The following is a 25,646-nucleotide window of genomic DNA, read 5'->3' as shown; positions in this document are numbered from 1 at the left end:
ACTGAGCAGGTTGGACCTCTTTGTTGAAGACCTTTTGATGTGTTCACAGTTTGAACGAACCGAGCGACGTAAAGTGGGTAAAAACTAGCTGTCTACAGGTAAAGCGTTGTGTACAAAGCAAGAGATAAAGGTAAAACGATCAGATTTTGAATATAGAGAGCCAGTTGAGAATCTAAACTGTACAGTTGACCTAAAGTGAAGTTCCTGTACCAGACGTTTCAAGCAGACGGCACACTAAGCAGTATGTAACGAGTTGTAATCTAAGTCCTTTCAGTAGTTAAGGTGATGAGAGCATCTCCACTATGTTTTTGTACCCCAAATAAAATGCTCTAAGGATCTGTACATTTGCTTCTGGTGGATCAGGACTGTTCTCTATTCATCTGCACAGTCGAATGTGCTAAAAGGTAGTTTGACACTGCAGGTCTAGTATTTTGATTAAACCAAAGCATTTACAAGAGTGATTTGACTGACTGCTACAAAAAGAGTGAGAGAGTGAGATCCTCCAAAAGAAGCTACTGATCTGCCATAAAACCGAAGGCCATTGTCAGTACGGTGATGTGAGAACTTACATGGGCAGTGAGAGTTCAAAAGAAGCGAACTGAAGAGAAACCAGCGAGAAATATGTCTTCAACAGTGCTGTTTTGGCAGAGAGTGGCGTTCTTGTGTCGGTGAGGGTTGCTAACTGTCTTTTCCCACCTTTCTGGTCCTTTTCTCGACTTGCTGTCATACATCTGTTGCTAAATGAGTCAAACGTGTCTCCCTATGCACACCAGAGAGGATTCGACACTGGATGGCATCAAAACCGATTAAGCAGTGCTGGAAAAACATCTAAGCTACTGGTGGTTTTGAAATACTTACAACATACTGTCCCATGCGTACTAACTTTCCTCGTCCTGCGTTTCTATCTGAGCCGATCCCTCACCTACACAAGAACCGTTCACGCTGCTTAAGAATCCATCTGGAAAACAAAGACACCGTGGTTGTCGATAGAAGTTTAAATGACTCATCTATGTGCTGAGGATAGGCACGCTTCCACTTGCATACTAAGATAGATTGATCAAAGTATCTAAAACTCAACCCTCAAGCACTTTCATAGCCTTTAAATGTGATATAATGGCTGGATTGTGTGTTTGCGCACCTTATATATGAAGCTTTTTGCGACTAGGACTGCGCCATCAAATGGTTTCAGTCACAGCCAGTTCAAAACAACACCTCGTTCCTGCAATATATTAATAATCACCCTCTGTGAAGTCCAGCACTCCAACCAGAGACTCTCCGCTGCCTTATATATCAAACCCCGAAGCAAAAAAAGTAACACAAAAATAAATCAAGGCACTAGAATCTTCAGAAAGCTCACTGGGCTTAGGGAAAGAGGGAAAGATCGTTTCTTCAAGTACGTTAATTGAATCCATTTTACATTCACATTTATCTAATAATATAAAGAAAGTACAAAGGGGAAAAAAGGGTTAAAGTGTCTCCAATAAGATGTGAATAATGAAATAGCTAGCCTTACATCTCATGAACGCTAATATCCAAAACCCTCCAAAATTTCATGTTTTTTTTTTTTGTCTACTTTTTTTTAATCTAATGTTGTCCAACAACATTTATAATAATCACAGTGTTTCAACATCAAAAACTGATGAGTAAATACAGGTCCATACAGAACACGACGACTCATTTGAATGTCTCGATCAAACTATCGTAAGAGGCCCCTAATGCTGCCATGATTAGAAAAAGCTGATAATTAGCCATAGATTTAAAGCTTCACGGGCCACCAAGGCAACCAATCCTGTATCCAAACCCCAATCCAACTGATTTTATCCACCATTTTACAAGTCACCTTGTGGTGTGGCCCGATGACAAAACCAGAAGAGGACGATAAGAGTGTGAATGTGCATGCTGGGATGCATGTAGGAGCTTTGTAGTACAAATCTCGGGGGGCAGCTGAAAGGCCTCTGAACATGTGACAAAAAAAAACAACAACAAAAAAAAACTAAAGTACTGTCCCTAACATTCTGCTACACAAGGCCGGCTTGAAGGGCATAGGGAAGATAAACCAACCAACCAACCAAATGAATGAAATCAAACCCTCATAACCCAATTTAAAAACAAAGGAAATCTGTACATGGATTTTGTCATTTTATCTAATGAAGGCCACTTCCTGTGTTTTCAAATGGGCTTTTTTTCTACCATTGTAATTATTGCATTATTCCATGGCATTGCAGCAGAGGGTTTAGGGCAAGAGGGGAACTAGGTTAGTCTCTTCGCTGCTCACTGTCACCCACCCAACCTCCGTTTTTGTTGACATGCTTGATGTATGAATTTATCAGGAGGATATACAGATGGATGCCGGTGGCATTCATTCCATTTTAGGTCAGCAAACCCCTAATCGAACCCCTTGACAAATGTTTGGGGCTGGGTGGTGAAGGATGCCATCACTACACACCTTAACAATAAAAATGGTCACACCTTCTTTGGCCACGTAACATTGCACACCATTGTCCGTTGTTTTATTTTCATCTTCTCTTATCCTTTGCGCTGTTGTGCATCATCCCCATGGCGTATCTGTAAGCATGCATTAAGATTCTGGCATCTTCTTTCTCAACTATCAACTCGTGACAGAATCTCTGCAATGCACTCAAACGCTTGCCCGGTCAGCCCCCCTTCCTTCCCCCAACTCGAGAGTTATTTAGGCCTGGCGCGGCTAGGCCCTGCCCTACGTGGTCTTCAGGTTGGGTCCACCCGGGTGGCTGACTGACTTTTGCAAAGTGCTGATGTGGAAGGTCTGTAAAGGGGTGGGAACCTGGGGATACTGTCCCAGGGGTTGCGAGGTGGCCAGCAGACCGGCCTGGGTGTGCGCGACCGAACCAGCCCACTGGGCGCTGTAAGGTGCAGAGGAGTAGCCATACTGCGGCGTGGGACACAAGGAGCCCTTCCGGGCTCCCAGAGAGGTAGCGGGAGTGTTGGGCATGGGTGGGTGGCCGCTCAGAGTTGAAGCGATGCTTGGGCACAGCTGGCCAGGAGCCGAGTACTTACGGCCCATATTGGTAGGAGGAACCATCTGAGAAGAGGAGAAAGGAAAAACGTTTATTTAGAGCACGGATTCTCAATTCTGGCCCTCAAGGTCCACTTTTCTGTAGAGCTTTTCTTTAGCTCCAACCTTGATCAAAATCACCTGCCTGTAACATTCTAGAAGACCTTGATTAGCTTGTTCAGATGTGTTTGATTAGAACTGGAGCCAAACTCTGCAGAAAAGTGGACTTTGAGGGCCTAAAAGTTGAGAAGTTGAGAAAGGTTAAAAACTGTGAAGGACAATGTCTTACTTCGTAGCTGTGGCCCTGAGGAGCCACTTGTTGTTGGTGCTTGGAGCCTCTCTTGCCCTGTGACAGGTTCATAGCGTCCCTGGCCCAGTTGTCCACTAATTTGTGCAGCTCGTCTGTGAACATGCCCTTGCAACTCTGGGACTGAGAGACAGGCGGCTGGTTTTGATTCTGAACGGTTCCCGCCACTGTGTTGGTGCTGCTCGTCCCTGAGCGGAGAAAAAGACAGGAAGAAAGAATATGATCATAAAAAAGGAAGTCAGTCCAACACACATCATAATGAAACAACTGATACAATCTGAAGCCCCACAGACTATATTAATGTGTGTATATTTTTATATACAGTTCCTCATATTAGATTACATACATGTATATAATCTGCAAAATGTCTGATTTAGATTTTTTATTTATTGTTATATTTCTTTTTTCTTCTTTACTGTATTGACCCGAATATAAGACGATGTTTTTTTCTTGGAAATACACCTGAAAAAACACGGTCGTCTTACATTCAGGGTCTAGACTTTGACATGTCAATAATACACCCACAACAATAGGTGGCGCCAAAAACGCATAAAACGAGTGTGCCATGAAATATGTAATATAATGTGTGCTGTAAAGATCACGAGTGAAAACAAAAGAAAAAGAAAAGCTTACAGCTGCACGAGTCGTGACTATCATGTTGGCCTGATGGGACCAAACTTCCTCTGTAAGTGATTTTAAAACATAATTCGTACCCAGATTTGAAGACTACAATAAGATTTCACTTCTACTGATAATACAATTTTGGTAGGCTACTATGAGATGGATAGCCTAAATGTTATATAATTCAGATGGGCTACCTGTTATTTTTATGGTATATCAAAGAGTGTATATTTTTTTAATGTCATTTTGTTGGTACATTTTACCAGTATTTACCATACTTTCAAAACAAAAATTTAAATGGGAAAAATATGCAATATGAAAATAATTTAAGAAAAAATTTGTTTTACAGAGATAAAAACAAACAAACAAACAAAAAACAATATTTGGTTTTCAAACAGCCTTTTCCCAAAAGGTACATTTGGAAAAAGGGGGGTCGTCTTATAATCAGGGTCGTCTTATATTCGGGTCAATACGGTAGTTCTGCCCTGGTTTGACGTGATTCTGATTTTTTAACATAACAGATTTTACTTGACAAGAGAGAATCAAAAGCATATTTAAAATGCTGCATTCAAAATGACATTTTAACCTGGAAATAAAGAAATCTTTAGTTAAACCAATAAAAGCTTGATTAAAATAAATAAATAGAGCTGCTGTCAGTAAAAGCAAGACATTTAAAATAAAGAGCATAGAGCAATATATTGAGAACTAAAGGGTTTGAAAACGCTAACAATTATTAAATTTAAGCTGTTATTTTGACTTATGATTATATTAAAATATCTGCTATGCAGGTTCTTCAGGACAACACTAATTAAAAAAAATAAAAAACCTTTTTTTTTTTTTTTTTAAATCTCTTCTAATTTAACTAAAAGCAAAACATATTGCAGATTATACAAAGGGTATGTAAACTTAAGAGCACAACTGTATAATATAATGTCATGTGTATACAAAAAGTCATGGCAGTGAGGCCCTATCGAGCACCTGGGCATCCGCTCTGAGGCTAAAGTGACACTTTTATCACTTTGACTCCAGCCTGCAAAACAGGTCACGAAGAGAGTATTAAAACACCATCTCTGGTTTTCCATCGGTGCATAAACCTAGTGCTTCGCATCTGCCTGGGCTTCATTATCATGCTCGCCATGGTTGTTTTTATTGCAACACAAGAGGGAGCAAAAGGGTGGTGAAATGGAAATGGATTCACCATAAGCTCCAGTATTAGATTAAACTGAACTGCAATGTCTCAAAATTCATGGAGGCTAACAATATAAAACATTCAACAGCTACTATTCAGAAGCTTAATAAGATAGTTGATTAGTACCATTAGCTAAACTAGGACATTACCTAAAAAAAACAGTCTTAATCTTGTTAGCACATTAATATTAGCAGTATGAGTAAATAAGCCTCTTTATGAAAAACAAAGCATTGCAGTGATTATGTAGTAATTTATTTAATTTTTTTTTTTTTTACAAAAAAAGCTCTATTTACTGAGCAATTAATGTGAAGCAAGATGACAAATTCGCAAAATGAGTGGAAATGCCTCAGCTCCTTCGTAAGACTCATCACTGTCATGACTAAGAAATAACGTCTTTAAACATGCACTGGTATATAAGTTGATTGGTCCATTTATCTACACATATCTGTCGAGGAACAAAGAGCTGATGCATTTGAAGAATAGATTGTAAGTCAAAAATAAAGCTGATGGGGGAAAAAACAAAAAAACTAATTTTTCTAAAATCAAATCTTGCACAGTTAAATACAAACAGCACAAATATCTTGCCAATTATCCAGACAGCCACCCGGCGACACAGATAAGACCTGTTAGGATGGCAAACACAGCCCGTCCAGAATGCAGCAACAAAAAGACAGCACATTGCGCCAAGACTGAAGCTCCAAAAGGAATTCTGGGCAATGTAGTCCAGAGCAAGCCATGCTTTGAAATATAGCTACTCCTTTTCCACCATGCTGGTGCTGGCACCAAAGCCAGTGCCCAATTTGGCACAGTTTCATACATTTCCACTGAAGGAAAAGTGTTTTATACTGGCCTTTAAAACTGAATGAATAATAATAAAAAAAAAAAAAAAATAAATAAAAAAAACACGGTATAGTTTGTGGTCAGTTTATACATTTATATTTAAATTTTTACATTTATATTTTATATATAAATTAAAATTTTATATATTTTATAAGTTTATCATTAAATAAACATTAATATATTTCTATTTTACACAAACGCAATCCTATTTTTAGCACAATTTTTGCAATGTAGCATTATTTTAATTACAATTAAGTAAACTCTTCCTCAATTTTAAGTACTGTAATTTTGAACTATTCATCAAATAATCCTGAAAAAATATCAGGGGTTGCACAAGAATATTAAGCAGCACAACTGTTTTCAACATTGATAAGAATAAATGTTTCTTGAGCAGCAAATTATATCAGAATGATTTCTGAAGGATCATGTGACACTGAAGACTGGGAGTAATGATGCTGAAAATTCAGCTTTAATAATAGGAATAAATTATATTTCAAAATATACTAAATCAGAAAACAGTTATTTTAAAGTGTAATAATATTTCAAAATAATACTCTATTTCTGATCAAATACATGCATCCACATAAAATATTGTGGATGCTACAATATTCATAAAACTTGAATATAGTTATAATTTGGCAAAAAAAAGTTTCACTAGCCAAGCACCAGCACCACCTGGTGGAAAAGGGGTAAAGGAGAGGTGGAGTCTCCACACACAGCTTGACTTCAGCATTTACCGGATGACTTCCATTCACTTTGTTCAATACTGGAGGATCCCGGAATCCTCTTTGTGAAAACCTACCTTTCTGTGTGCAAAATGTGAGTTGTATTCCCTCAATACGGTGGCTTGTGCACTGGATAGTGATTAAGCCTTGTGCACAGTGAGGGGGAAATCAGCCAGGCCTCATTAGACCCTTGTAATGGGTGAGAAACGCCATCCAAACAGGATGAGGTCGATGTGCAGTAAGCGGGATGAGTCTTAAGGGGATAAAGGAAGAGTGCAGAAGGGAGTCTGGGGCTTCAAATTGGCTTGTGCGTAATGGGATGAGTGCTCAGACGGGTCCATTTAGAGTGCATTAGTCAGTCTGCTGCTGAGTGTGGCGTCGTTGTGTGGTGAGGCGTTTATCGAGAATGATTTCCAGTTTGGTTTCAAATTTAGGGCAGTGCGAGTTTAATTTGAGAGTGAAAACACACGTGGCATGCCACACTTATAAACACATGAATGGGTCATCACAGGAAAGAAATGCTCAAGTCAGCCTGAGAGCTTAGCGGGAACACCAGCTTCAACAGGCCACGGGACATGAAGCGAGAGGTGACGACAGGAAAGAGAGGGAAGGAGGAGTGGGAGGGTGTAAAAAAAGAGAGATAATTACTACAGAGTTGGTTGCAGGGGCACACTTTTTTCACCATCTTCCCTGAAGCATGGAGAGAACGGTGGGATTGGAGAAAATCAGTGTTACAGTAACTCCACGTCCGACACAGTGCATTATGGGAGTGTATCAGAACATGCTAGTCTAAAACCTGAAATGAAGCCTTGATGGCTGTTACGCTCATGCTCAGTGAGGGTGGGGTGAGCGAAGGAAGGTTCACGTGTGGTTGTGACTGTCGGGTCTGTGATCAGGTATATTAACATTGTGAGGGCAGCTAAAAAAAGATAAGCTTGCAAAGAAAGACTGTGCTGATGTGAGAGGATGTGTGAAAGTACCTGCTCTGAGGGACTTGAAATCTTTTTTTTTTTTAAATAAATGAAAGAAAAGAGACTAAGGGAAATTCATCAGATTGTAAGACTTGCCTAGTTTGGAGAAATATTAGTCACCGTTTCAGCTGTTTTCAGTTCACTCCTTTCAAGAGATTTAATTATAAAAATGTGTGTGAATTATTACATAAATATAAATAACATACATAAATATTACATAAATAATCTTATTGTAAACGAAAACTATTAAAAATCGTTAATTTTTGGTAATTGAAAAAAGTTAAAATAAAATATAAATCTTAAATTAATATAAAAAAATATTACACTTAAAAACAAACTGGCAATTAACTGAAGTTGAAGTAGTGAGATAAAGAAAAAAATTATAGTAGTATATAAAAATTATTATTTAGCATATGTCGAAATTAATATTTACCTACATTAATAAATGATGTTCATTATTAGTTTATGATACCTTTTTATTATTAATAGTGATAACATTTAAAACTTTATTGTGAAGTGTTACCAGTATATGGACACTGCACATTTAAATTATTAGCTATAATTATAACAATTGGACAAAGTTGTTTATGGCATCCAGCTGTGATTTTTTGCGAAACTGATAAGTATTTTCCCGCTTTCAGTATAAATTGCTTAAACTACTTGGGAACTGCTAAAGTACAAGCCGTACTGTTTTGGGACACTGTCAAATGCAGAATGTTATTCATCTTTTAAATTATTAGTAATTATCTTTAGCAATTTGAATATTTTGTTATGATGTTAAACCAAAGCATATATGAAGAAAAATATTAAAACTAGTAAGATGAATTACAAATTACCAAGTGTCCATTGTGAACACAGCTGAATTAGAAATAATTATTGGACCTCATAGGTTACACTAGTGCATTATGGGATATGAGCGATAACTGTTAAGCGATGCTGTTTTTAAGATTCATGACACAATGTCTGAGATGATCGGCCAATCAGAAGGCTTGGCAGAATCAAGAACTAAATCACATGACATTGTAGGAAAGAGACAAAAGAAAAAAGCGTTACACACAAAGAGCCAAGCAGGGCGTACTCAGAAAACGCGTCCTCCTGCCACCTGGTTTGAAGGTCACTCTCTCCGACCCACAGCTGAACTTTACACAGCCTGTGGTACAAAAAGAGGGAAAGAGAAAGAGAGAGGTGGAAAAGAGGAAGAGACAGTGAGAGAGAGAGAGAGAGAGAGAGAGAGAGAGAGAAAGTAAGAGATGGAGCATATAGCAAAGAGAGAGAGAGAAAGGAAACGTACACAAATACACAGTGAGAATGGTAACAGAGGTCAGTAAGCCATGAATTCCTGACAGATAGAGAGAGTGAAGGAGGTGAAGGAGGGGAGGAGTGGCCCTGGGTGGGTGAGCGTCTAGCTGTACGGAAAAGAAGGGGAGGAGAAGCGCCCCCTGGAGGCACAAGCATCAGCCCTGCAGCTTCATCCAAACCAAAGCGTGCGCTTTCTCAGATATGCAAAGCAAATATTCCTATGTTTAGAGTTGATTCACCTGCACTACCACAAATAGGGCCGATATATGATCCACCACAAAAATCGAAGGAACATTAGAGGTGAAAATAACATTTTAATGACCGCTGGACAAGTTTCTTCCAATTGTGTCATCCTGACGTTTTCTCCTCAAATTTGGAGGTCTCACAGGAAATAGGCCACAGCTGCTTAATGTGACTAAAACATCCAAAAATGACAAAACCGAAACAGTAAACCATGTTATTTAGGAGTGGGCGATATACGGGTTGAAATTAGTCATAAATACCATCATTTCGGCATAAATTTGCAAGGAAGAAAGTGAAGCACAAACAGTTGTCCCTTACTTTGAAATCAAAGCAAATGCTTACCATTTTAAAATAAAAGAGAGAAATCTAATCTATTTACATTAAAAAGCTTTTTAAAATGGTAATTTTTTCCACAATGTTTAGATTTTTTAATACAAATAATTAAAGATTTTTTTTAGGGATGTACGATATATCGGCCACCATATCGGTATCGGATGATAAATGTAATTTTTTTGGTTATCGTTATCGAACCGATAAGAAAATTTGGCCGATATATTAAAGCCGATAAATAATGCATTATTTCCTACAGAGGCACTTCAGATGCGCACTGTTCGCCATGATGGTTTTTAATTGCTTGAAATATTATTGGAATCAAATCGAAAAGGAAAATACAGTGGAGTGCAACGTGCAGGGCAAGTCTGTCATATTATAATGAGAACATTACTGTTAAATAATTAATGGAATCTTGTGCGCCCATGTTTTAGAGCGTTGTTACGGGAAGAGCGCATCCACAACGGAGCTACACATACAGTACATGACTAGCACAGTTAAGTTCGCTTGTGCATTTGCAGCCTTTTGTACAATTGTAGGTTGAAATATTGTGTTTATTTTATGCATATAAATCTGATTTATCTCATAGGCCTATAGAATTCGTTTGGTTAAGCTAATAGAGCGTTAATACAGTGCTTCAAGTGACCATTTTTAGCTCATGCAGCAGCGCACAACATTAATAACTATATGATTGGGACTATCATATATAATGAGAACATATTATAAAACGTTTTGAATTCTTTGGTTTAATTTGTCTCAGCGCGTTGTTGCGGGAAGAGCGCAACCACAACAGAAGTTACACATTCTGGTTAGAACGTAACTTAGTTGGAGTTCACTTGTGCATTTGCGTCTTTTCCATACAAGTTGTAATATTATGTTTAGTTTATGTTGTATAAATAGCTGATTAAATCTCATATATGATGCATTTTCTTGAATTAAATAAGCCGCCAGCAAAGCAGTTCAGTTTATCAGTGTTCATTCAGCTCTTACGTTTCAGTGCACAGCAATGCACAACAATTAATAACAATGATTGGGACTATCATATATACAATATTAATAACGAGAACACTATTATAATAAAACGTTGTGAATTCTTTGGTTTAATTTGTCATGTTTCAACGCGTTGTTGCGGAAAGAGCCAAGAGCGCGTCACATCTTATTAGCGCGTAACTTAGTTCAAGATCACTTGCGCATTTGCGTCTTTTTGTGGATATATAAGTTATAATATTATGTTTATGTTGTATAAATAATAAGCGCTTCAGTTTACTTAATTAGAACTGCTTAATTAGACTAGCTAGAACTGCATGCTGCTGTTTGAAACAATGGTATTAATTTAAGATGCTTCTTTTTCAAAATCATTGGCATATTAATAATAACCACCACTTTTATTTTTATCTTATTATTTTCATCAAAAATATGGTTTAATTAAAATAATTTAATTGTCGTTGTGGAGGCTATTCCGTTTAATTTATCCATGGCACATGATTTGTTTTTCTTTACATGTAACCGTTAAGTAATGTTGTCCAGTGACTTGTTTGCATTATTTAAGCATTATTTTATTTATTTGTAAGGCTGCTTTATGTTTGATTTATATTGAAGTAAAAAACATAGCACTGTCACTGCCACTGTGAAAGTGTTAAATGATTTCATAAGTGCTATTGATTCTAAGGAATATTGTGTTGCGTTGTTTTTAGATCTTTCAAAAGGCGTTTGACACAGTTGACCACTATGTCCTGGCTCAGAGATTGGTGGATATTGGAATGCCTCCAAAAGCTGTCAAATGGTTTAGCAACTATTTGAGTGGCCGAACACAAAGTGTTCAGGTTGATGGTGTGTCCTCCAACTCATTACTTATACAAAATGGTGTCCCCCAGGGGTTCATTTTGGGTCCCATTTTATTTAATATTTATATAAATGACTTTTGTAACAAAATGACAGAATGTAACGAAAGCAAAGTGTCATTTTTATGCGGATGACACCGTTTTGTATAGTTCTGCCTCATCCTTAACAAGTGCCTTAGAAGATCTGCAATCTGCTTTTAACTTTATTCATAAGAATCTTCATAAAATGAGACTTGTATTAAACTCAGACAAAACCAAAATGATGTGCTTTTCTAAATCAAGGAAAACAGACGATGCTTGTCAAATTGTTACATTAGATGAGAAAGTAATTGAACGAGTATCAGTCTATAAATATCTTGGTTTCCTTTTAGAAGAAAGTTTGTCCTTTAAGCAGCATATAGAGTGTTTAACAAAAAAACTTAAGCGTAAAGTTGGGTTTCTATTATAGAAACAAAGGCTGTTTGGACTATTTACCAACAATGACACAGTTTAAAATTAGGATAAAGTACTAAATGCACATGTGCTGTTACCAAGCGATGCTGGTAATTATGTTGAGATGATGTTGAATTGCCAACTGTCTTTTACTGTTAAATGTTTTCACTGTATATTTTTTTTTAATATGGAACTTTATTCTGCTGTCTTGGCCAGGACTCCCTTGAAAAAGAAATTCTGAATCACAATGGGATTATTTCCTGGTAAAATAAAGGTTAAAAAAAAAAAAAGTATTTAATGCTTTTAATGGTGAGACTTTTTTGTAATCAGGCTCAAAAATTATCTGGATTTAGATTTATCGGCCAACATAGCGGTAATCGGCTTTCATTTATTAAAGAATTATCGGTTATCGGTATCAGCCAAAATTTTCATATCGGTGCATCGCTAATTATTTTAAATATTTAATTTAAAATTGATTTATAAAAATATTTGTATTTTTAGAAATGCATTTCATTGTAATGACAACAAATGTATTTAATTTCAATGGTTAAAATATGATTTAAAAGTTTTACTTTGCAATTCACATAAAAAAAAAAAAAAAATGCACACACTGATATGGTTAAAAAAAAAAAAATGTCTGCTTTCTGCCCACCCCTAATGTCAATTTATCTTTGTTACTTTGTGTGTAGTAAAAAATAAAAAAGCACAGGGTCAAGCTTAGGGCTGTGATCTGTTAGGTTTCTTTATTTTTACCTTGCGAGGTGACACACAAACTGGGCGCAGAGAGCGTGGCATCACTGGTGTAAGCGGAGCACAGGTTCTCATTAGAAGGGGAGGGTTTGAAGGACTGGAGCAGAGGGCTGCTCCCCCCATCTATCATCCCCCCAGGGGCCAGGAAGGCCTGCTGAGGCGGGTACACAGAGGGAGCGCTCTGTGCAGATAAAGTGCTGGTTGCTGTAAGACCACCAACAAAAACACACATACATATAGAAGCGCTGATCAGAGCCAGGACACAAACACAGATTTGAAGTTTCTGGGGCTGAATTCATAAAAATCGTCTAATAAAAGTAGTTAAGAAATTTTGTTAATGCAGTTTTTGAAAAATTGTTGAAGGAATAGTATACCCCAAGATGAAAATTTGCTTACATCTTGCCATCCAAGTTTTCTTTTTAATCATCAGAACAGATTTGGAGAAATTTAGCAATGCATCATTTGCACACCAATGGATCCTCTGCAGTGAATGGGTGCCGTCAGAATGAGAGTCCAAACAGCTGATAAAAACATCACAATAATCCACACTCCATTTTCTTACAAACATGCTAATTTTCACTTCGCAAGACATTAATCAATGTACTGGAGTGGTGTGGATTATTGTGATGTTTTATCAGCTGTTTGGACTCATTCTGACGGCACCCATTCACTGCAGAGGAACCACTGGAAAGCAAGTGATGTAATGCCAAATATTTCCAAATCTTGGATTGACTGAGGTTACTTTTTTTTTTTTTTTTTTAGCAAATTTTGTGGTTTCAAATATTTTACATTTTTTCCTTAAAAAAAAAATGAAGATTTAAGACACACTATCTTACATTTAAGAGTTTATATACAATGCTTTTAAACAAAATTATTTTTCAAAATTTTCCTAAGCTTTGTCTATAGAACAAACTTGAGAAAAAAAAGATGAGAACCTTCTTAAATATTTTGTATTACAAAAAAAAAAACATTTCTTAACTTCACTCTTTAGTTAGAAAATAAGACGACAATACCAGTTAAAAATAATTTAATTCTTGAGAATGTTTTGTGAATCCAACCCCTGATTTGCACAAAAAGAAAAAGCAGAACAAGTGAATACCTGGCTGTACAGGACTCTTGCTGCCCTGTGAGCTACTGCGGCTGGATTTGCTGCTTTTGCTCTTGGTGGGACGTCGTCTGCGGCCGGCTGGGTTCACAACAGGAGGGTTAACCATGGCGGGAGGTGCTTTGCCTAAGCGAGCAAAAAGGGCATCAATCTCTGCCTTCTGCCGGATGTACAGAGCCTGACTCTCCATCATGTGCCTAGGAGGACAATAAGGAAGTCACAATTACACTGCATATCTTTAAACTATGTTACACTTTCCTGTTACAACATATTAATCAAAACCAAACATACTTCTCCCTCAGCTTGCTGACTTCTCTTTTAAAGTCCTCGTCTTCAAACTCTGAGTCATTGTCACTGCTGAAGTAGGAGCTGACAGAGTTGTTGAGGCTTCCAGGGCTCTGAGCCGGACCATTGCCTACAGCTGGATGGGCCTGAGGTGCCAGCTGGGGTTCTGGGGGTTGTAAGCTCACAACAGGAGCCTCGTCCTGTGCTCTACTCACTGAGAAACGGCCAACCTTTGTGTCCGTCTTGGTGGTCACCTGGAAACGGCCAATGGTGGCGGGCTGGGGGTGGGTTGTCGTCCAGTTGGGGAGAGCAGGGAGGCCGTCTACCACATCTGCTTTTGCGTCTCTAAGGGGAGAGGAGGTTCGGTGCAGCGTGTTCTCGGGGCTAGAGAGAGTGGAGGAGGATGATGAAGAGGAGGTGGTGGAGGAAGAAGATGTGGAGGACGAGTCATGGGAGGTGGTGGGAGCCTGCGGGGCGTTCTCATCAGGAGCCGCTGACACCTGAACGAGTGCAAGAACAAGAGTGCCACCTGCTGTCAAACTCAAACACTATGAACATACCGTTCCTTTTATCACATTGTGAATTCAAGGTACCTGGAATCGTCCCAGTTTGTATCCTCCAGCTGCAGGTGCAGCTGCTGTCTCATCATCCAGAGAAAACGGAACTGAAAGAGAATCATTATTAATAAGCAGAGCTGATAATGAGCTCATGTAATATGAGAACAGGCTTAACTTTTTAGCTACCTACAGTTTGTTTAAAGAACAGGTTAGTAAGTAAATTGGCAGCACATACCTGGCTGTCCTCCAGGTGGCATCCCAGTGATAGACGACTACAGGGATGAAAAAGAATGAGAAACAGATTACAGACATTTATAGATAAAGTGCAAATTAACAACAAAGTAAAAAATTTAAAATAATAAAAATTAAAATAATAAAAATTAATAGTATAAATACATACAGATTTTTAAAAAATGATAGATAGATAGATAGATAGGAGCTAATTCGAGAACCGCTTCTTTTATCTGTTCTTTGTGTATGGAAATTTCCAGTGGTGCTGTTTTGAACTGCAATAAATCAAATCAGACAGATCCTGCACTCAATCCACATGTGCTGGTGGTTTCGGCCAGACCCCTGTCGGTGTTGCGTGTACCTGGTGCGTGACACTGTTGATTGGGACGGTCTCTGGACTCAGCGCCCGTCTCAGCTGGGCATCCAGATCCTCCAGGGGCTGCTGGGACTAAATAATCCATTTCGGCAATTAGTCAAGTTCACTTAGCCCCGAGAAACACACGCATGCAGACTTATACACTTATTACTCATGGCAAGTGCACACAAATACAGCAGGGGAACCGTGTATCTAATTAACTTCTGCATGAGATGATCTGTTACAGTAAGTACAGGGTCAGATGACCATTGCCTGGAAGAACTAAATGCTTTTAATCCAAGCTGAGGCTTCCTTTCATGTTCCACTACATATTTGTGAAATGGAGAGTAAATCCTTTAATTGGTCCATGCACCGCGGTTCCTGAAATGTTTTGTACGGGTTGGCTTGCGGCTGAGTGCTATCACAGTAAGTTTTCTATTCACAAGTGATGGATGAAAAATATCACATCAAATCTACAGGATTAGACAAAGTCTCTTGCATTTAGTACGAATCGCCTTAAGCAGAAGGGAGGGATTTTCTCTGAGTATGACGTGAATGCAATCTGGGTTCAATTTGGAGCAAAGAAAATTATATAATGTCTGAATGAATTTGATTAACTGAGAACTGAATGAAATCGAACTTCATCCACAACATGCTAAAAGATAACGACAAATCACTGATGTTTTAGGGGTGAAAAATTACACTCAATAAGTGGAAGTCAGAGCTCAAAACATGTCAACACACTTAAAAATAAGAAAAATAAAATAAAGAAACAATGAAAAGCAAATGTAAACTATCTTAGCAAACTAGAATTAGAGCTTTTGTAAAACAACTCAAATAAATTTAACAAAGGGACAGAAAAACACTTTTATTCTTCCTTTTAACTATCATAAAATAATTATTAACAAATGAGTTTGAGGTTTTATTACAGTCCCAATAAGACCAGAACGTGAGAAAAAAAACACTGCTTCATGTGTGATGTTGTTTTCAGAAATCACAACCTTCCTGTACTCCACTCGTCAACAGCAGAGAAAAAGAGAAAGAGCAGCGAGTCTGAGTTAATGAGTGTCACAGGTCATGCCCCTAACTGGCCTCAAAGGAAAGCTACGCCATGCAGTGGTTTGATTCTTATGCGATTAAAAATCTTCACTCATGCTCTGCGTGTTTTACAGGAATGCAACTATATAAAAACAGAGTGAGACAGAGAGAGAAAGAAAAGGGCACCTGAGTTAAACAAGGTCCTGGGAAGGGTGGTAGGTGCTCTGTGGGCGGCGTGCCAGCCTGATCTGGGCCGACAGGCAACACCTAATGAATGAAGACGGAAGAGAAACTAAAGCATTGTAAAGATCGCGAGCTGGCAGAGGTGCCAATGAACCGCCACAAGCTACATGCAGCATTAGACTGAGCATTATGGTCAAAGCTGTACTCAAAATGTGACTAGAGATTTCTTATACTATTACAGAAAAGTGTCAGCTGAGTTATATGGCATTCATGTAGGATTACAACGTCATGCATTTTGTCAGTCATGATCCTCAACAGCCATGCAGAAATTGGGTTTAAAAAGAAGACTAAAATCATACAGGTTTTAATACTGTTAGTGGTTTGAGAGAGGGAGGTTAAAATGTGATGTTAAAGACAAGAACAGTGTTTGCTTTAACTGGCACCATGATATCTAACTTATTTGCATTGTGACATTGTTTTCAACTATGCCCCAAATGTACATTACTGTATATATACATACACTACACTGTATACTTGCTACCATTCAAAATATTTGTTTTGTTTTTTAGGACTCTTTGATGAATAGAAACGTCATTTATTTAAAATGTACTATATCTTGTGATCAGTTTAATGTGTCCTTGCTGGAAACAGTATTAATTTATTTTAAAAACTGCAATAACGTAAATGATTCTGCCTGGATACATTATTATTATTATTATTTTTGCATTTATAATTCAATTAAGTTCATTTAAACTAGAAATCAACTTAATACAGCTTAATATATATAATATTATATATACAATATATAAATATTGTTTTTTTTGCATTATAGCAGTTTACTTTTAGTTTAAATGAAAATAATGCCACAATTAAAAAAATCGTAACTGTGCTAAAAATAGGCTTTATTTCCTTTGATTTTGTGGTATGACCTATACATGTTGACAGGTTTCTTGAGAAACTTTAAATCAGCCTTTTGAATTTTTGACAAATAGGTCACTCACCGGTAATCTTGATAATGGTGCTTTGGATGGAGTCGTCTGACTGTAGCCGACCGGTGTGGAGGCATTACCCATGGATGTCATGGGAGAGCCTGTGGGCTGACCGGAGGAGTTAAGGGGTAAACTAGAGGGAGGGAGAGGGGTGCCGCTAGGGGTGGCGCAGGCAGTTGGAGAGGAGGTGCCAGGGACGTTTGCGGCCGCCATGGGGTCAGATGCGACATCAGACTGGGCAGAGGGCGGACCAGAGCCCAGGTCCATGAAGAGCGAGCGCAGCTTTTTATCCAGAGCCTGAATGTCATCAACACCCTTTCCCAGCGGGTCGCTGTCACATTCTACACAATGTGCGTGGCTCTGATTGGGCACGGTGGAGGTTTGAGGTTGGCTGTGCACGGGTGTGGGCTGTACAACTGGTATGTTGGTGGTAACCGGCTGAAGGGTGGGCACTTGTGACTGAGCAGCCGAAGTGGGAATAACCGTGGTGGTGGATGGTGCAAGCGGCGGCGTCTGGATGGCTGTGGTGGGGATGACCGGTGGTGTGAGCTGAGCTGAAGTGGAGGGGATGGGCGGCTGTTCACTACTGCCACCAGAAACAGATCCCATAGAAGTCATGGGGTGAGGGAGCGGGGCAGCAGTACAGGCAGGTGCGGGCATGGGGACTGAGGTTTGGGGGAAGGATGTAGCGGCAGGCACAGCTGGCATTGGCAGAGAGGAAGGAGTGGAAATAACACTGATGACGGCAGGTACAGCTTGACTTTGAGGCAGAGGGAGTTGCGAATGGGCTGGAGGGGAGGTCACGGAGGAGGCAGGTAGGGTAGGAGGAGGAGACGATGACCCTGGAGGGTTTATGGAGACAGAGGGTAGAGATGGTGAAGAGGTCACTTCAGAAGACACTGGGGGAGGGACCACCGGGGCGGCACTAGAGGGCAAGGGTGTTGCGGCAGGAACTAGAGGGGGCATGGAGACATGGAGCATAGGCGGCGCAGTGCTGGGGCCCGGGTCAAAACGGCCTTGACGCATTTCAGAGAATGCCTGCTGTAGACTAACTGCAGACGCAGACACAGAAAGCCCCAAGGCAGGCGGTGCAACTGACACAGCTGATAAAGAAGAAAAATTCAAGACAGAAATAAATATGCAGTTGCATAAGTTGTCTAACATCTTCTAGTCTAGGCTATTTGTACTAGGAGTGAGGATGGACATTAAAGTAAGGGACAAATACATTGGACAAATACATCTTAAAATGTCTTTCTGCATTTCTACTTCCTAATCTAGTTGTCAAACAAACCATGCATTGTATATTACAAATACTGTTGTCTCTTTGACTAATTGCTTTTGTTCCGTCTGCTAAATGCATAAATCTATTATCTAACCTATAACATTATTTCACATAGTACACTCACAAGATGAAGGCTCTTCAATTGTGGGTTGGGGTGAGCTAAAGAACTGTTCCCTCAGTCTGGACTCAGGCACTGGACTCACGATAAACCTTCGTCCTGCAGAATGGACCACCTGGGCAGCTGAACTAGGCGGCACACCTGGGAGGGAATAAGACTTCAGTGCTGATGCATCATTAAAAGGGGACATTAACTTGTTTTACATTGTGGGACTGTAAAATCTACCTTGTTCAAGAGGTGCAGATGTGGTGGGAATATGCTGCTCGTGATCACTAACCATCTGGAATCATTGGTGAAACACTGTTAACTGTGACGCTCACAAGAATAATTTCAACACAAAGAGAGTACAAGAAGGTACGTACCTGGCTGCGCTCTCGCTCCACACCTTTCTCATCTGCTGTTTCTATGACCTCTCGAATCTGTTCGATGAAGTACTCACGCTCACTCTCTAGAATGAATTCACTTTGTACCTAAAACATGACATAACGCCTCTTAATGAGTTTTGGCAGCTCAAAGTGTATTTTGGAAACAGAAATGTAATTTTATTCGACATCAGCTTTTTGTCACATAGATCAAGATCAAAAGAAATCACAGGTTAATTGAGCCTATCTGTTCAGTATTAAAAATGCGGGTGGTGTTTCAAGTTACCATTATCTGTGCAATTTCCTCTGGGTTATCACCGTCTAGATCAAACTTGAAAGTCACCATTTTTCTGTTGTGTGTTTCTAATTGACACTCCGCAACTCTATCGCCCATTCTGGATATCTGAAACACACATCATGTTTTATTTAACATCTCGTGATTTTTCACCACCATCAAAAACTACAAAAACAATAAAAGAAAAAGGCCAATGTGTTGGACGTACATTAAGAACATTGAGCTTGGCCTTGGAGGTTTTTTCATGGCGTGAACGGCTGCGTACTGATCTGCGCTGGTGCCGTTTGGTAGAACGACCCTCATGCCTGCCACCCGTTACGCCCTCATTACCATCGCTGAGCCCAGATGCCACATCAGAATGACAACTAATGGAAGAAAAAAAGAAGTGAAAACACCATTACGACTTTAGTAGTACATCACATTGCATCTGCGTCCACTGTGTATGTTTTCGCATTGTTTTTCACTTACTGATAAACACATTGTGAATCTGCAAAATGGTGATTCTTACCTCTCCACAGCAGGAGTTTGGAGCTGTGACAGTTCTGTCGTCAAAGTCTGAGAGACGATATGAGATGTCTGGAAGAGCAAACGATAAAAACAAAGGAATTGTAGTAGAAAGAGATGCAAACAATCAGATCAAAGAAGAAAAAATAACAATGCATGTCTAAATAAAAAGTACAACTGCTTCAGGCAAAGCCTGAGTGTTTAAAAAAAAAAAAAAAACAGATCTTATTTCACAGCCGAGAAAAGAAAGGACGCTGCGTAAGGACAGCTAAGCAGCTATGTTTCCAGACAAACAGAGATAAAAATTGTATGACATGTCAATACAATAGCTTTGCCCTATTAAGCAAACACAAACTATCTGCACTGATGTGTTCGGGGCCGGTTCGGTCCGTTCCAGGTACCTGCGCTGGGGTGTCTGCTGGCAAACATGGATGTTCGGTGGGGGAAGGGACTGTGGCCACATGGATGGTTGGCACAGGTGTCATTAGAGGCGGCACCAATTGGGGCAGATAGGGCGGCAGCGCTGATGGGGAAGTGGCTGGAGCAGGCACAGCTGCCGGGCATGTCAGCGCTTCAGGCACTGGCTTCTGCGGAAACGGGGCAACTGCTATAGTTGGCGCGCAGAGAAGCTGGGGGAAAGTACGAGAGGGGTAGCTGGATCAGATCAGTGTGGTTGGGAAGATGGAGGAGGAGGGAAATGTGTCTGCAAACACCGACCGGGGGAGATGGAGACGGCAAGGCCAGTTTATGTGCAAAAGGAGCGATGTCTTAATAAACCGAAGGCAAACAATCACGAGATCAGACCACATGATGGAGACAGCATGCCGCGGGGTGAACGGTGGATCACAACGACCGCAAGCAAAACACACATGAAAAACAAACTCCAATTTAAGTGCCAAATGCTTATTAGATTAAGTTAGGAGGGGCACCTTTTCTCTAAGTGCCTATAAACGTTGTCACGGTCAACAACACACAAAATAAAATACAAATCCAACACCACATCAAACACAAATAACACAATTTATTTATACGTGACAGAGCCCACAACTGATAAATCACAAGTAAACAACTTTTCTGTGCCACTACAGTGTACCTGTGCTTTCAGCTGAAGGGAAAACAATAGCTCTGCACTAAACATTGGGAACTGAACAGAGAGACTGATCTCACTACCACACAACTGACAACCATGCAACATACAGGCAGAAACATGCCAGAAAACATCAAATCAAACAAGCACAGCCGAGGCACCGTCAGAGAGACGGCCACAGATACACTGTACATTGTTTGAAACAGAAGCAAAGAAAAGCATACAAAAAGAAGAAAAAAAAACTTCTACAAACTAATTCACCAAGTTAACATGAAACTGCATTCACAACCTAATTTATTTCTATAATGTGACTATAAAATAAGATATATATATATATATATATATATATATATATATACACATATAGACAGTGTAATGCTATATATTTTAATAATGTTTCAGTAGTAATGTAAAATGTATAATAAATTATAAAATATATTTAAAATTACTACATAAACAAATCTTTAAATATAAATAAATAATAAATTATACATATTATATACACACACACATACATACAGTGGGGCAAAAAAGTATTTAGTCAGCCACCAATTGTGCAAGTTCTCCCACTTAAAAAGATGAGAGAGGCCTGTAATTTTCATCATGGGTATACCTCAACTATGAGAGACAAAATGAGAAGAAAAAAAAAAAAATCCAGAAAATCACATTGTAGGATTTTTAAAGAATTTATTTGCAAATTATGGTGGAAAATAAGTATTTGGTCAATAACAAAATTTCATCTCAATACTTTGTTATATACCCTTTGTTGGCAATGACAGAGGTCAAACGTTTTCTGTAAGTCTTCACAAGGTTTTCACACACTGTTGCTGGTATTTTGGCCCATTCGTCCATGCAGATCTCCTCTAGAACAGTAATGTTTCGGGGCTGTCGCTGGGCAACACGGACTCAAAGATTTTCGATGGGGTTGAGATCTGGAGACTGGCTAGGCACTCCAGGACCTTGAAATGCTTCTTACGAAGCCACTCCTTCGTTGCCCGGGCGGTGTGTTTGGGATCATTGTCATGCTGAAAGACCCAGCCACATTTCATCTTCAATGCCCCTGCTGATGGAAGGAGGTTTTCACTCAAAATCTCACGATACATGGCCCCATTCATTCTTTCGTTTACACGGATCAGTCGTCCTGGTCCCTTTGCAGAAAAACAGCCCCAAAGCATGATGTTTCCACCCCCATGCTTCACAGTAGGTATGGTGTTCTTTGGATGCAACTCAGCATTCTTTCTCCTCCAAACACGACAAGTTGAGTTTTTACCAAAAAGTTCTATTTTGGTTTCATCTGACCATATGACATTCTCCCAATCCTCTTCTGGATTCTCCCAATCCTCTTCTAGCTTTCCTGTAGCTCAAATAGTAGAGCACGGCGCTAGCAACGCCAAGATCATGGGTTCGATTCCCAGGGAAAGCAAGAGCTGATAAAATGTAAAAAAAAAAAAAAAAAAACTGTAACTTAAATGCAATGTAAGTCGCTTTGGATAAAAGCGTCTGCTAAATGCATAAATGTAAATGTAAATGGATCATCCAAATGCTCTCTAGCAAACTTCAGACGGGCCCGGACATGTACTGGCTTAAGCAGGGGGACACGTCTGGCACTGCAGGATTTGAGTCCCTGGCAGCGCAGTGCGTTATTGATGGTAGCCTTTGTTACTTTGGTCCCAGCTCTCTGCAGGTCATTCACTAGGTCCCCCCGTGTGGTTCTGGGATTTTTGCTCACAGTTCTTGTGATCATTTTGACCCCACGGGGTGAGATTTTGCGAGGAGCCCCAGATCGAGGGAGATTATCAGTGGTCTTGTATGTCTTAATATTTTCTAATAATTGCTCCCACGGTTGATTTCTTCACACCAAGCTGCTTACCTATTGCAGATTCAGTCTTCCCAGCCTGGTGCAGGTCTACAATTTTGTTTCTGGTGTCCTTTGACAGCTCTTTGGTCTTGGCCATGGTGGAGTTTGGAGTTGGACTGTTTGAGGTTGTGGACAGGTGTCTTTTATACTGATAACGAGTTCAAACAGATGCAATTTATACAGGTAACGAGTGGAGGACAGAGGAGCCTCTTAAAGAAGAAGTTACAGGTCTGTGAGAGCCAGAAATCTTGCTTGTTTGTAGGTGACCAAATACTTATTTTACTGAGCAATTTACCAATTCATTCTTTAAAAATCCTACAATGTGATTTTCTGGATTTTTAGTTTTTCTCATTTTGTCTCTCATAGTTGAGGTATACCTATGATGAAAATTACAGGCCTCTCTCATCTTTTTAAGTGGGAGAACTTGCACAATTGGTGGCTGACTAAATACTTTTTTGCCCCACTGTATGTATGTATGTATGCATGTATGCATGCATGCATGCATGCATGCATGCGTATATGTGTATATGTGTATATGTGTATATATATATATATATATATATATATATATATATAAAAAACACACATACATACATATACACACAAAAAAATTATTTATAATTTTTTTCAGCATTTTTGCTTTTAGCTTGATTTGCTTACATCACATTTGATTGTACCTGTGTGAGCTGGGGGCCGGGCTGGACCTGCATCTGGGAGCTGCTCTGAACCACAGTGCTGGGAGGCTGTTGGGGAGCTTGCTGCTGGGGTAACGAGACACCTGTTTGGGAAGTTGGCCCCAGAGAAGCCTGTTGCGGAACAGCAGCCTAAAAAAGAGAATAAGCATTTTGGCATGAAATACTCTCTATCCCAATGTCCAAGCCTTAGAAAATGACTATGTTTTAGGATCATATGCAGTTTGCACTCGACCAGCTTATCCTATTAGGCCTATGTAATTAATCTAAATAAAGACTCTTCCTTTAGTTTGTAAAAACTAACAAAACATTGACATTTTCATTTACAGTAATGCCCTTAACATGCAAGTCTATGGGGCAAGGCATTGCACAAGAGCATAATTCCGTAACCCATAACTAGGAGTTTAACCGGACAGTGTTCCCACCACTAAAATAAGCACTTACAAAAATACTAGCTTCACATTCTTGCTTTGAAAACCCATTTGAATGTCTTTCCCCATAGACCTTCATTGTAAGTGCATTACTGCAAATCTGATTTTTGTTTTTACAAACCAAAGGACAAAACTATGGTGTGTGGTAATCATCAACAGCACATCAGAGACACTGTTCACGGTGCTAAATCTGGAACATTCCTTTATTAACAATTTAAATAACTTACCTTGGAAGAACAACTCAACACAGACATACTAAAACTTAATTTAATTTCTACACCTTGATCTTGATCTCTGTCTTCAAGACATTGTCAAGCTTTTCAAGCCTCGTTCAAACAGAGCAACATTTTGTCACCTACAGTACCTCATTATGCAATCATGAAATGACAAAACTTAAGACGGCAAGGCAAAGAGCTTCAAAGTAAAGTGCAGGTAAATGAGAAAAAGAGGGCGAGAGAAAAAGAGGAAGAGAGCAAAAGAGAGGAATGTGGTTTTTCTCTACCTGCGAAGGGAGTGCTTGGACGTAGTAACCTCCATACTATAAAAAACAAATACAACACAGTGTAAGAGAAAGCCACCTCTGATGTCCACAGCTTTCACACGCAGGAGAGAATCCAGAGAGATTTGAACAAAAATAAAACTCAAAAAGGTCTTGGGAGTGTTTGGAAAATGAGTGGTTTATTTGCCTTGGCCAATATTGGATATTCATCTATGCTAATGAATGGGGGAAAGATGATTCTGATTGGTCAGACATATTGATCTTACCTGTTGAGAAGCAGAAGCGGCTAATGGGGTGCTGCAGGAAACCAAAGACATGGCACTTGTGGACTGAGGGATTGGGACCTGCACCTGTTACGAATATGAAGAGGAATATGGGGGCAAGCGAGAAAGTGAGAGAGAAACAGATAGAGAGAAAGAGATATGGCAGTGGTGGAGAGATGAAAAGAAAAAAGAGCAAGTCAAAATATGTTGGTGGCTACAGCGAAAAACAACAATGACTTTCAAATACTGATCATTCATACACAAAGTGTGAACACCGAGCAATGCACTCAGGTCACCATTCACTTTTTGTGTATGGCTCTCACATCTCACGATTAAACGACAAACAAACATCAGGTGTTAGCCGGGGAGTGAGTAGGTTTCATGCATGTGACTCTACATGATTCTGTAGTTCGGGTGAATGTTATTAACCAAAAAAAAAAGCTCAGGGAAGCATGTGGAGTTGTTTGTATAACCAAGAAAGCGTCTTCTAAAATAGACCCAACCACTAACATTGCTCAATTTGACCACTTTCCCCCCACATGGAGGGTTTCGACAGAAGCAACCCTTAGAAAGCTACAAGTATACTTGTCATTTAACTTCTTTTCTGCAAGGTACAGACAAGTATAGTTGCTCCAGATGCAGATCACCTTACCTTGGCATTATATTGAAGAATTTATTCATTATTAGCAAGAGGTTTAAGGAGCAGTAGGAAATAAAGTAGCCTTGGCAGATAAGAGGATGAAAATAACAGTGGTACAAAAGATAAAGAGAGGCAGAAAATAGGGGTGGAGAATGAGATTGCAGGATGACATTAATAATGCCAGCCTTCTAAGGGTTAAAAGATGACTTCTCAGTTAATGAAGTTAACATCCTAAAAGTAGTCAACAAATGTTGAGTTCTTGTGCTGGTAGGCTGTTTCTCGACTGGTGT

At 39.4% G+C, this 25,646-nt stretch overlaps 1 protein-coding gene across 18 annotated transcripts in view; it reads right to left on the bottom strand.

The window, feature by feature from the left end:
* Positions 1 to 2,703: 2,703 nt before the first annotated feature.
* wnk1b (WNK lysine deficient protein kinase 1b) overlaps positions 2,704 to 25,646 on the bottom strand; it is a 72,355-nt gene continuing 49,412 nt past the window's right edge. For 2 of the 18 annotated variants that reach the window (XM_058773824.1, XM_058773842.1), the window contains 22 exons: positions 24,720 to 24,803; positions 24,457 to 24,492; positions 23,509 to 23,655; positions 20,288 to 20,515; positions 19,891 to 19,958; positions 19,591 to 19,747; positions 19,374 to 19,490; positions 19,088 to 19,195; positions 18,951 to 19,005; positions 18,732 to 18,866; positions 17,338 to 18,428; positions 16,340 to 16,420; positions 15,122 to 15,208; positions 14,765 to 14,801; positions 14,566 to 14,636; positions 13,979 to 14,472; positions 13,682 to 13,884; positions 12,586 to 12,786; positions 8,745 to 8,837; positions 7,365 to 7,406; positions 3,324 to 3,529; positions 2,704 to 3,061 (listed from right to left, as the gene is read on the bottom strand). In XM_058773824.1, coding sequence (XP_058629807.1) covers positions 2,717 to 3,061; positions 3,324 to 3,529; positions 7,365 to 7,406; positions 8,745 to 8,837; positions 12,586 to 12,786; positions 13,682 to 13,884; positions 13,979 to 14,472; positions 14,566 to 14,636; positions 14,765 to 14,801; positions 15,122 to 15,208; positions 16,340 to 16,420; positions 17,338 to 18,428; positions 18,732 to 18,866; positions 18,951 to 19,005; positions 19,088 to 19,195; positions 19,374 to 19,490; positions 19,591 to 19,747; positions 19,891 to 19,958; positions 20,288 to 20,515; positions 23,509 to 23,655; positions 24,457 to 24,492; positions 24,720 to 24,803 — 4,086 coding nt within the window. In that variant the 3' untranslated portion in view covers positions 2,704 to 2,716. Of the gene's footprint in view, positions 3,062 to 3,323; positions 3,530 to 4,940; positions 4,993 to 7,364; positions 7,407 to 8,744; positions 8,838 to 12,585; positions 12,787 to 13,681; positions 13,885 to 13,978; positions 14,473 to 14,565; positions 14,637 to 14,764; positions 14,802 to 15,121; positions 15,209 to 16,339; positions 16,421 to 17,337; positions 18,429 to 18,731; positions 18,867 to 18,950; positions 19,006 to 19,087; positions 19,196 to 19,373; positions 19,491 to 19,590; positions 19,748 to 19,890; positions 19,959 to 20,287; positions 20,516 to 23,508; positions 23,656 to 24,456; positions 24,493 to 24,719; positions 24,804 to 25,646 lie in introns of all 18 variants that reach the window. The other 16 variants (XM_058773827.1, XM_058773843.1, XM_058773838.1 and 13 more) reach the window with 15 other exon arrangements.

The sequence above is a fragment of the Onychostoma macrolepis genome, chromosome 04, assembly GCF_012432095.1.
Source record: "Onychostoma macrolepis isolate SWU-2019 chromosome 04, ASM1243209v1, whole genome shotgun sequence".
NCBI lineage: Eukaryota > Metazoa > Chordata > Actinopteri > Cypriniformes > Cyprinidae > Onychostoma > Onychostoma macrolepis.
Note: the sequence above shows the minus strand (reverse complement) of the source record. Positions and strands in the feature narration are given on the sequence as shown.